Source organism: Ascidiella aspersa, chromosome 9 (genome assembly GCF_963924565.1).
Source record: "Ascidiella aspersa chromosome 9, kaAscAspe10.2, whole genome shotgun sequence".
NCBI lineage: Eukaryota > Metazoa > Chordata > Ascidiacea > Phlebobranchia > Ascidiidae > Ascidiella > Ascidiella aspersa.
The window spans coordinates 6,771,351-6,784,010 of NC_139455.1; the positions used below are offsets into that span (position 1 = coordinate 6,771,351).

General features: G+C 39.4%; 1 protein-coding gene and 2 non-coding genes across 4 annotated transcripts in view; 1 reads left to right on the forward strand and 2 right to left on the reverse strand.

Annotated features, from left to right (window-relative positions):
- LOC146132104 (inactive dipeptidyl peptidase 10-like) overlaps window positions 1–12,660 on the reverse strand; it is a 34,704-nt gene that overhangs the window by 6,375 nt on the left and 15,669 nt on the right. For both annotated transcript variants that reach the window (XM_083396758.1, XM_083396757.1), the window contains exons 2-10: window positions 9,896–10,010; window positions 9,142–9,329; window positions 8,104–8,231; window positions 5,217–5,416; window positions 3,930–4,096; window positions 3,601–3,689; window positions 3,038–3,227; window positions 2,601–2,711; window positions 1,299–1,599 (exon numbers count right to left, since the gene is read on the reverse strand). In XM_083396758.1, the coding sequence (XP_083252884.1) occupies window positions 1,299–1,599; window positions 2,601–2,711; window positions 3,038–3,227; window positions 3,601–3,689; window positions 3,930–4,096; window positions 5,217–5,416; window positions 8,104–8,231; window positions 9,142–9,329; window positions 9,896–10,010 (1,489 nt within the window). The remainder of the gene's footprint in view (window positions 1–1,298; window positions 1,600–2,600; window positions 2,712–3,037; window positions 3,228–3,600; window positions 3,690–3,929; window positions 4,097–5,216; window positions 5,417–8,103; window positions 8,232–9,141; window positions 9,330–9,895; window positions 10,011–12,660) is intronic.
- Window positions 1,923–2,041, reverse strand: LOC146132109 (5S ribosomal RNA). The gene has a single exon (XR_014501708.1). It is a non-coding gene; the product is annotated as a 5S ribosomal RNA (ribosomal RNA).
- On the forward strand, window positions 2,141–2,259 carry LOC146132110 (5S ribosomal RNA). Its single transcript, XR_014501709.1, has one exon. It is a non-coding gene; the product is annotated as a 5S ribosomal RNA (ribosomal RNA).

Here is a 12,660-nt window from a genome sequence, read left to right on the forward strand (position 1 = left end):
TGTCTTATGTTAAGTATACAGTAAAATATGGATTTCGCATAATTCGAATTGCGATTTCGTTCCGCAAATAACGACTTTGCTTGTTTTTGTTAGTTTAGAACAGCGGTTCCCAAACTTTTCTAAAAAATTTGCCTGGCGGACCCATTGCAATTATTTTGATATTTCGCGGCCCTATAAAATTTCAAGGGTCAGTCGACCCATATTTCCTGTAATACACTAGTGCAGTCACGGTTCTTTCTAATGTAACAACCTTCCAACTCAGGGTGGTCCACGGTTGACGGCATCGCGGGCCACAATATTTCTTGCATATTCTTTGCGGGCCACATAAAGTAGAATAAATAAATGCGTACCAGAAGCGGATCAACGTTTTTCGTTTGGTCGAGGCATGAAATGTTTAATGATAACGTCACAAAGTAACATGGAAAGACAGATACGCTCCAGAAACTTTCTTCTGTTGTCGTACTTGTGCGCAAATAAAATCGAATGTTATGAGACTGGGAAAACCGGTGTGCGCGAAGCTCGAAAAATTTGCGTACTTGACAAAAATTTTAATTAGAAGACTGCATTTTATAAGCGTAGAATGTTCGCGTAAACGAGATGTTATCATTTCGCGCAAAAAGGTTTAATTAGCCAGATATATTTGGCTAAAATTGCAGCTGGGCTTGGACCACCCTGTTCTAACTAATGCGAACGATTCGCTGATAGCAGGTAGTACAGCATAATAGATGCTATATGATATCACAATAGACATCATAAAACACGCTATATTATCGAATAATAAAGCATAACTAAAGACAATAAAGATGGCAGATAATGTTTAAAACATAGACTAATGTTTAGGCACTTAAAAGACTAATTCTCCTTGCGGACCCTCCGAAAATGCCGTACGGATCCCATTTGGTCCGCGGACCCCAGTTTGGAAACCGCTGGTTTAAAACAATGGTTCTTTGCAATCCCTTATGATGGACATTTAACAACAACACTTCATGTACCCCAGTCATTTTTGTCAAAAGTCAAGTCAAAAGCCAGGTGTCAGTTCAGAATCAAGAAACATTGTTTCAAATTCAAACCTAACTTGAAGTTTCGAATTTAAAAATGTGATGCGAAAAGCCTTTAAAAGGTTGAAAACGGATCGCAAGAAATGCCTGAAACGTGAATATAATACTTAGTTATCCGATAGGCACTGGACGCGTAGTAAAAGGCCTATTACAACCTGTATTAGGGTGTTGGTTCCTATCCCAATATCACCCGACATCCCTATAGCTCGTACGCAAAACCCAGTTCTCGAAGCAACTCACCCAAACAGTGCAATAACAACCAGCTCGACGATTCTCCAAACTTGGCGTCGTAGTAGAGGCAGGGCTCGGCCCAAACCGGCGCCGGACCTTTCTCGGTGGCACCGCAAAGGTCCCGGTTCCCGTCCGGACAAGTCAGGCACTTTCGTAGGGGCCGGGCGCCCACCGACACCGCATAGACGTGGCGCTCGCGTTCGTCCGCCTCGTTGCTGACGTAATAGACGAGGCGCTTTGTGACGTCATAGTGAAGCAGCTTGCTGACCTCCCAGAGGCCGTCGGTGAGAAATCGCTGGAAGGGAGGTTTCTACGGCGAAAAGTTTTTTTTTCTCGTTATATGTAAAAACAAACTTGCCCACACAGACAATGCAACGAAGTTATGGTTTTCATGGTTTCGAATTTCCATTGTATGAGGTTAAGAAGTAAAACTATTTGTAAAAAAGGCAACAATGACTTTACCATAAACATTTAACTGAAGCACCGAATCGGCCTTAATTGCCCAGATAAAACTGCTAATTACCAAAACTAAGTGATGGGTATAGGTTTTATTCAATACTTGTGAAAGACTTTACAGTTTAAAAAATCCGAAGGTACATAACCTGCTTCAATCAGAACATAAAAATGCTCAAAAGCCTACAACACCCGGTATTCCCAGGCGGTCACCCATCCAAGTACTAACCGGGCCCGACGTTGCTTAACTTCCCAGATCGGACGAGATGGGGTGGATTCAACGTGGTATGGTCGTAGGCGAAGGGGTTTGTTAAAGCTACGCATTTAGCCGTTATGTCGTCACAAAGCCAGACGCTCGAAGCCTGCGCTATAAAGGCTAAGCGTGAACAGGCACCTACGCCTACGACCATACCACGTTGAATCCACCCCATCTCGTCCGATCTGGGAAGTTAAGCAACGTCGGGCCCGGTTAGTACTTGGATGGGTGACCGCCTGGGAATACCGGGTGTTGTAGGCTTTTGGCCGATTGACAGTTTAGGGTAGTACATTGCAATTGTACGAGACAATTTTTGAACATTTAACAAAAAACAAACAACTTTTTTTAATTTGTAAATAGCTTCTCTATCAAATATAAGCCTTTGTATTGGATCTGGGAAGAGCGAATATTGTAAAACCAGTTACTTCATACAAATAAGATTTTGCTTAGCAGGTCCCTTGCTGATTTTTTAAAGATTAACTTGTCAATATTATGCAAACCGCGCAAATATCAAGATTCCTGCAACATTTTTGTGGCAGCCTTAAAATGCTGAGAGCAACTACGCGTTGATAAATTAACCCGACGCTCCCAAACCGGCTTACCATTGTGTAGTTGACCATTAGAATGTGTCTGTACCGCCCGTTGTTGCCGTGGTTATACGGAGCAATGTAGAAGAATACCCCGGGATGGTCAGTTGTCAGGTAAGGTTCATTCTGTGTAAGAGGTGTTAGTGGTTTATGATTAACATACCAATCGACAGTCTAGTTGCATACGAGTTTTAAGCCTTATAGTGAGTATATAGTTGACTACACCATCTTATTTTTAAACCAGTATGAAACTTTTAGGTTTTAAAAAGCTTATGTCCAGCAATCCAACCAATGCAGTACTCTGGCAATTTAGTATTATTGCCATCTACAGATGTTTAGAAAACGATTTAATTTGCATAGCAAACCTGCCCTTATCGAAAAGTCCGCTGCTACATTGCATGACAAAAGTGTACTAAATTTTAAGGTAATTAGAGCAAAAAGCAACGACTTACCAGGTTCGGAATCCATCCGCCAGGGGTCTCTAGAGAGGACTTGACCTTGAGAATGTCATCCACGCACGTGCTCATGGTTGGGTAGCATTGTTGCGTCACACTAACGGTCTGCGTGCGGTTGGACCACGTGATCAACAGGGCTTCGTCATTTCGCATCCACGTGACTGCCTGGAGGGTGTCTAGGCGCTCTCTGTGTGATGTCATAAGAAAGGTTTTGAGACACATCATTAGTAGAATGGACAATAACTCTTATCCTTTAATTGACCCACGTCATAAAGTAGCACTCCTGAATTGTTGTTTGTAAAAAAAATAATAAAAATGAGTTCTAACGCAGTTCGAATGTTATCTCAGCGACAGGTGGCAATTGACAAGCAAAACGAAGCTAGACATAATCATTTTTTTTTAATATTGAACGCATTCGTAGCCCAAAATGCTTTTATAACCAGCTAAAAATCACTATTTGTTAAACGTGCTTTGTGCCATAAAAAAGTTCAAATAGGAAACGTACAACCTTTAAACCCCTCTTAAAAACGACTTGTTTACTTTTACATTTAACAACTAACCTGTCAACTAGGGGCCGCACCAGAGTGACCTTGTTCAAGGTTATAAGGTCAACCACGTGCATCGTCACGGTTGGATTGTGGTAGCCAGGCTGAAAAAAAAGTGGATTGTAACAAACTTATAACGATTACTTTTATAAATAATGTAAAATGAAGTAACACGTGTAACAAAACGTTTAAAGCCATTAATTGTCACAAAAACGCCTAATCCATTCAATGTTTTACGCCTTCGAAGAGAAATATTTTTCACGCTTTTAATTAAACACCTTTCCGACAACCTTCTATTTTGTGGTCTTGCAACGTCCAAATCGGCTCGACTTGATAAAACGTACCTTTGCGTATCTCAACGATTCGATAGCTGGGTACACCAGGGACTTTCTCCCTGCGACGTATGACGTCATCTCTTGTTGGGGTACAAGGGAGTCGTCGAAAGTGGCGAAGGCCAAGTAGCGGCCACTTGGAGACCACCAGTGGGCAATGTGCGTCTTCAAGATTTCTTCTACAATAAAAAAGGCAGCTTGATATACTAAGACTTTAATCTTTGATTCTTGCATATTGAAATACGAGCCTATAGACACTGCGTCAGTCGCTCATCCTTGAAAGTGAAAAATAGTAATTGCTACAAATATAGGAACGAATATCAAAGACACAGTGTAGACTGTTGACGTTGTATACAGCACATTGTAAATCTTCTCATCACAAAGCGTACATTTTTAGGGTGCTCAACTTTACATATTTGGGTGCACGCGAAACAAAACGAAATTTTAGTTGTGAAAACCTGATTCTTTATAACCTTCGAAACACTCCTTGGCAAAGTTATTTTAATTTGGGATTACGATCGCAGACCGGCAGACTTCGAATATGAAGTCATTGTTGCCGTTACAGTTGTTATTATTATTATCCGTCAGGCCGCGTTTTGCGCAACGGCGAGCCTTTATGGCTTCCCGAGGGACAGAAAGCAATTCGAAACTCATGCTTTTTTGAAGTTTTGGGACCTTGGGCGCACTTCTGACTTGCGGCATTGATTTGACTGATGGTCGATCAATGGGCTTTCGCCCATCTCCGCCAAGGAAATTGATCGGCGGGAGGGGCGCGGAAATCAATGTTTCCACAAACCAACTAGCCACAACTCTTGATTTGCACTTAGCAAATAGAATATTATGTTTGATTTCGGAACTTATGCAGACCGTTGGCCTCTTTAAGACATTTTAAATTTACAATTCACGTTGACGGGTCATCTCTTAAGTATAATCGGTGTCAAGGACACAGAGGATATACAAACAAACACCTGTCAAATCAGGTGTAAAAAACAGTCACAGACAGAGTAAAACGTAATAAAAAAAATTCATGAGCACAACGAGGCATCTAAAATGAATAAATAGCCTTAAAAATAAAAACCAAACTTGGCCCTTATGAAAGACAAAGAAAAGTGCGCCGAGCATATTTAAGGTTTACCTGATTACCCTATTTAGAATTACACGGCTAATTACAAAGATTGAACACATTCAAAGAGCTTATGCTGCAGTTAAAGAATCTATAGCCGTGGCGTTTGGGCATGGCATTAAGCACATGTGCTCTAAACGTCGTACGATGACAAACAGCAAATAAAAGCACCACACCTTCGTAAAGCCAGTCGGCTATCCCGTTGGTGACCTGTCCTGGAATCCCGTTACCGGTCAACGCTTGTGACTCGGCATGTACGCTCTTGCGGTAGAAGATGTCGCCTCCGACGATGTAAATTAATTGGGTGCGATTTGGCCCGAAGCCGGCAAACTGGAACCCGGCTTTCGAGTTGTTGTGAATCAGCTGCCTTGGTTTGCTGCGAAGAAAGCCGTATATATTTTAAAGAAGGGGTTCTTTACCTTTTTGTATGTTTTACCCTATTAACAAAGATGAATATCAGATTTATGCTCAATATATAAAGTGGTGCTCATTTAATAAAAAAAACGTAAGTAACAAGTTACAGCAGTTATATTCAGTGCGACGGCTGCCCTTGCGTTTTGGCAACGAGTTTTTTCAATGTCTTAGAAAGTAGTAGGTAGTGCACAACGAATATCAGATTTAAGTCGGTTTCGTTCTTTAGATTTAATAGTAAGCAATGCAGAGAAGCCGCTTCGCATAGGTTAGTTAAAGAAACGAATCAGAATATTCAGAGCTTGAATGCCTATCCTTGGATTTACCAAAACGATGAAATTTATCCCCTGGGGTAAATTTACCCCAGGTTAAGAAGGGCTATTTAAAGCCTTTGTTTCGCCTTTGGCATGCGAATAATTTTAGATTTACTCGACGAAGGTCAAGACTTCCCGAAAACGATATTCACAATTCGAACGAATAATTAATGAGACAACTAGAGGTTCTCGTGAGACTTCGGGGATTTCTGCTGATTTATCGGTGCTCAATAAACTTGCGGAATATCTGGTACTGTAATAAATTTCAGGATATTTATAGAGTTTATAAATATAGTTCTGGGATTTTTCCGATATGTAAATAACGTGGAAGGTACCTGATTGTACTAAATTTCAAGACATTTTTAGAGTGTTTTATAATTTGAAGAAATCATAAAAATGATTTCATTTTATAAAGATTTTCCTATACAGCAGTTTAATAATAGGGATTGCTGACACTATACTGCGAAACAGGTCGATATTTTCCTCGAATCAGGCCTATATATACATGCTAACTGAACGCATATAGATAACAATAAGGAGGGTCAAATAGGTTCACTGTCTACTGATCGATTGCTACGCTTTGACCATTGTTTAGGACTTAATGCGATGCGGGTTCTTCTTTCTGAATATTTGATGTCAAACTGCGTATCGTGAAGGATACATGGTGCTGACGTAAATCAGTAGGAAGAACAGTTTGGTGGCAAGCAGGATTTAAAGGTTTGATTTGGTTGACCGCTAAGTAGTTTTAAGAGACCGCAAGTGTTTCATTTAAATACCAAAAAGTTGCAAGTCCAAAATTTGGGAAACCGCTGGATAAAGCACTGGCGCAAGTAACGCAGTTTTGTAATAAAAACGGTATACCAGCAATCCAGCATATAGGGATATCCGGTATCATCGAATCAGAACCGGTACCTGATGCCAAGTGCTAGTATCGGTACACCTGATACCAAATAAAAAGAGGAATTTCATGATTTTCGATATTAACGAAGCGATTCTATTGAAAAAAAAATGTTTTAAAAAGTAATAGGTTTGCAACTCTAGGTAACCCAACTTCCCAACCCTAAAGCAAATTTCGGCTTGAGAACCTGGGAAAAAGACCTTTAACAATATTTCATATGTTTCGCTTGTATCAGCAAAGGAATTACGTCATTGGGTGTAGGATCGGATTGTGATACTTTTTGTCTAAAATGTTGAGCATCGGTATCGGCATTGAATGTAAGCTATCAAACATCCTTGCCAGCATGCATTACGCATATTACGTGAATATCGAATGCATAAAAAAGTTGAATCAATGACAGGTTCTGTTTACCGAAACCGTTGTTTGCCCGTACCAACACCAAACAGGATGTCAATAAACAGCCGTCAGTTAGCTGAATTTAACACATACAAAGGAAACGGGGCCGAAAATCTCCCCTAAACCGTTTACGATGGATGTTTTGCAAAAAAATGAACGCGGCTGCCTCATTTTAAATGCGTTTTAAATTGTGCTGGTGATTTCCACCAGAGATGCGAATGTGCGTGCGATTTGCATCAATTTAAATCACAAAAGGAGGGACCGTATATTGATTCCTGAGGAAATAAGGCCATCAGCGCCAAGGAACGGTCCGGCGGTCTATTGATCGAGGAAGGAAATACAAGATGGACATCCAATTGCGTGCACTGAATAATTCATTTTCGGACGACGATGTCCGTTCGCGAGTGGCCCGCGGTGTCGCGATTTTCGACAGGCTCGTTGCTTTTCGCTTTGAAAACGTGTTTTTATGCATGTGCCGATCGATCCCCTAACGCTGTAATAACTTTGAGGGTCGTTTAGATGTTGTGTGCGGAAACAGTGTGACAGTATGGTAAACAAGTCGTTTGACTCAAGTCCAAGTCAAGTCATTTTTAACGGAACTTGAGTCTAAGTAAAGTGAAGTCAAGTCCCATTAAAGGGTTAATGAGAGCAAGTCAAGTCATAAATAGAGCAAGTCAATTTCAAGTTAAGTCCAACTAATGGCTAAATTATTACAATTGATTAACTCGTCCAATTTAACTAAAAAATATCACGAAACGCAACATATAGCAATGCCTTCTTCCCGATAGGGATACCAGCCACGTAGCACGAATATAAAAACTAGAAGCCATTTAAACGACTTTAACATAAAACTTGCAGTTTATATTGGCGAGAGAATAATGGCTTGTAATTTTCTACATAAATAATAAAAATCGTAAATACGAGCTTGAATTAAAGGGACTATTGGTTTTTAAGAATTGCAACCTTTTGGTTCGAAACACTAATTCCAACACATAAGAAACTCAAAACGGCCGAGAAATATGCGACGAAATTTGACATTGTTACTTGTGCTTCGTGTCGTAGATGAAGTAGGAAGCGTTGTATTGTCTCGCGGTGACCTTCTGCTGGTTGTAGGAGAGAAGGGCGAACCTGAAATCGGCCGACACGTCGTAGCTGCTTATTGCGTAGTCGGACTGAAACAAAAATCACCCCAAAATAAATTGGTTAACATGTTGATTTCAAGTTGGTACACTGTGCATGAAGAGAAGACAGTATTTTGTCTGAAATATCGTGTGTCGGTATCTGAATATACGATGTATAGCAAATCCCTAGTTTGGTATTGACTAAAAGCTTTAACATTTAATCTTACTGCAACAAACACCAAAGGCAGTAAAATTGCGCACATTGTAAATCTAATTATATTAGTATGAACACCAGGATAATGTGATCGATATGTACAATTTTTAGTCTTAAATTTGATTAAGTAGTCTTAACACTTGTTAGTCAAATTTTATAGGTAGTCGGTGCAGTCTACGGTCGAATGTGTTGTTATAGAAAAATGTCTTCAAAAACCCACGTTTGATGTGTTGCTTTAGCCGCCATTCAAAATAGCAACCTTAAAAGACCGGATCAAAATAATTATTTTCCGCCAACCGATTCCAATATTAATGGGCTTCGTGCATAATTAACACACAGATATGCCGAGATAAACGGATTCAAAGCATTATGCAAATTGGTCGTAGAAACAGCTTAACTTTCTCGCGTTTCGAAATTGGATTCGACAATTTTTTACTTGATGTAAGCGCGCCATACAAACCATTGGACTGATCAGAGAAAACAATGTATATTAAGGAAGGTAGGTTTAAATGTTAAAGTGCAAGAATATTCGCTAATTTGTTTGGTTAGTCATAAAATATACAAATTACAAATACAGTCTTATATTATATTATAAAATAAGACAGGACTTTAGCTGAGCAGAGCAATAACGTCAGTACTCATGCTGTTCTAAATAAATGTTAATAACGTTAAAAGTAATAATATAGAAAACGTCAAACCCTACTACTAAGTCAAAACCAAACGTTCAGCACATTAAAATTAACTTACCATTTTTTCGTTGGCCAGGATGATTTTTGCTTCGCTTTCGGGTGACGTCAGCTTCATAAGATCGCCCTTTTCATCTTTCCAGATTAGGGCCCCGCTCATCCACTTTGCGGCGCTGAAAAGTTTGCTCTCCCAGGCCTTGTCGACTATGTCATTGAGGTCGACCGTGGGGTGCATCATCACAGATTCGTCTGCAATTACACGGGCTCATCATCATACACACGTTCAAACGTAGATAACAGTTCGCGTATAAGTAACGGATCGAAAAGTATTCCGTGTAACGAGGCTTGGATCCACAAATAACTTAAAACCTCAAAAAATGCTATACATGAAGCCAGTTATAATGCGACGAAACAAACCTAGTACACAAAATAGATACGATTAATTGATCTTACAAGATCCACCGAGATAAACTTAATATTATAGTGTTTGAGAAACAGGCTTATAAAAATTATTTGCCAGATTCCTTTAAACTCTTATTATTGCTGAGACGAGTTTTATATTTATAGCTTTAACTTAAGACTAAAGCTGTTCACAGTGTAATGCAATGACGGCAGCCACTTTAGCCCTTTCGGATTATCAAGTTGAAAAACAAACGATTTGACATTTTTAATTTTTGATTTTTGCGTTACTACATTATTCCAATTGTATTAGTACAGTTGTGGAAAGGCATGTCAACTTTGCCAATACAACTTGTCTCACCAGTACCGTTAAACGTGCGAATTGCCAAACGACTGGTCTGTAGACGAGAGTTTACCTGAGGATAGCAGAACGACGGCGAGCACAACGAATCCGCAAACGGCCAGAATCACGAGCAGCGCGATCATCATTCCTTTCCAGTTGCGCTGCTCCGGGTTGTTTCCAACCAGCTCCTGGAAAAAGGTGGCAACACCGTTTAAGTCGGATGCTTTTTAAGGGAACCGGTCCACATTAAAACGACAAAGAAAAGCTTTTATGCGAAGAGATTATTTTCTTTTGCCGCCACGCTTGGGCCGATGTTTCTTGTCAGGTTTTTCACTATTTCAGTCCACTTTTTGTGTTTTTGTTAAAACGCTCGATAACGGAACTGAGCATTGAGAGTCAATTCACACACATTTTTCGCAAAGAAGTTTCAGAAAAGTAGTCGAAAATTGGTCCTTTAGCTGCCTCTATACTAAGCAGAGTGAGAATTTCACAAAAAAAATGAATACCAGTGTAAGTTTTTACACTGGAGTCAAATAAATTAAACCGTTGAAAATGCCCAACTTCTGTTTTCTATATCTTATACGAAAAATAGAGTAAACTTAAAAATGAACGAAAACTTGAAGCCGAACTTTTACAACGTGGAGGACCGCGTATATCGCTCACAGCGCATGCTTTTCATTGTCGAAAACAATCGCGAATAATCACGGTCTACTGCCTACGAGCTTGCCGTTATTCCCGTGACTGTACTTTCAATTTCCCGATTCATTTACCGGAAATTTGCGGTCGGTACAGCAATGATATTACGAAAATAGCTTTTGCTATTCGATAAAGTTTCACAATTGATGACCATCTTTAAATATTGGCTGCAACGAACATTCAAAATGTCTTCCTCTGACAGCCTGTTTTTATATTAATTTTATTATTATTTTGCTATGTATAATATGTATTTTACTTTACTTATGGTAACTGACGATGTTCTTCCATTTCATGGTAGGCGAACTATATATTTCATTAAAAAATATCTGAACCTTGTTTACCCTGGTTTTAAGATTGATTTTTTGTTTGTGAATGATTTAAAAACTAGTGTTTTTCGAAATAGTTTTTAGTGGTATTAAATCAAAGGGAGGGTTTAATATTTTCAACCAACTTGCAGCGAAATTAAATTTAACTTGATTTTTTAAATTGCAAACTTGTATATCAATTATAGTAAGAATGTATTTCTTTTGCTTGCGCATAGATTGCGTTTTAAACAGAAATTTTAAAGCCTGTTTTGCTTGGTTATAAAGTGAACAAAAAACACAAAATTTGAACAGCCAAAGATTTCGTGTAACAACACAGATCGGCAATAAAATGTCGGATTTAGGAAACGACATTGACAATTTACAGAGACGCGTTCAACTGATGGCTATAAATTATGCACAAAGCTTCGAGCGACGTATTCTCCAATACGGCAAGTCTATTATACTTATATTATTGCTATCAATCGATCTACTGTATACTAAAATCTGAATAATAGATCCAATTAAAATCGTAGAGAAGAATGGCAATGAATCCCTATTCATGTTTCGTTTTCACTATTCAATTTGATTGAAATACATATCCGCGTAACATATGCCCATTTTTTATGAATATATAGGAATAGAGAACTGGTTATTGAGCGCACATATGTTTGACGTTGTTGCGGACAAGACCTGACCTCTTTCTTTGGAAGATAACACGAGAAATCGATAATTATGAAAAGAGTCCAATTGCCACATAAATGAATGGCAGATACAAAACACTTTATTGAGTATAGATAGTTCTTTTCAACCAATCATTTATAGCTTATAAGTTGTGCTAAAGGTTTAACTGAAAATTATATTTCGTACTTAACTTTTCGAATCGCGAAGTCTAAGTATATAATAATTATAACTTTGATAAAAACGCGTATCAGGGTAGCTTTGAGTCTTGTGCACAAGATAGTAAATCCGCCCGACTTTGTCAATCGTTTTTCGGCAGGCGATTAACTATTTGTGTCGGTCCATTACCATTAAACACTCTACACACCACAAGGTACGCAATCATTCCTCCAAAATGGCGTTCCGAGGTGGAAAGATATCGCCGTGAAAACTAATATCGCACCAGCAGTAATCTCAAAGACACCAAAAGTCAAACGAAAAATAGGAGTGTAACCTATGACGTACCATCAGTCCTCATATTGACGTATATGACGTTTGTTTAAGTGGAAAACCGATGGCTCACCTGAACCTTTTTTAACATATATACACAGCGTTCTCGATAATAAACTTTGTTAAGAACGGGATTAGTGCTAGGGTGATTGCGTGCGCTAGGGTGACAAAGTGACATTCAGCGAGCTATATAGGAAGACGAAGAGTGTACCGAGAACGAATGGTCTACTACAAGCAGCTTTGTTTCTTAGGTTGGGTTTAACATTAGCAAAACTGTGCCACATAAAGCCAATAGAGTATACCTCGTCTGTTCCGTCTTCCAGCGAGCTAACGACGTCGTGCGAGCCCTTGGTTTTGATGAAGGCGCGTTTGGGCGCATCAAGGCCGGATACACGCCTTGCGCGGGGTAAGATGGGTGAACAGGCCGTGTAAAGGTGGGGGCGCGTGGCTGCCAGCATTTCAATGCCCGTTTGGTTCTATATTGCACTATGCACTTGAAAAAACGAGAGATTTTGAAGAGCAGCGACAAATATCGAGCAGCATTTACTGCTGTATTGGCAGAATACGTTTTGTTTTGGATTACGCAAAAGCTGTTAGTGCTTTAATAGGACGGCTGCCTTTACTCCTTGGGTGGTTGCTATCTGTTATCTAGACTTTGCATATTGCTTGG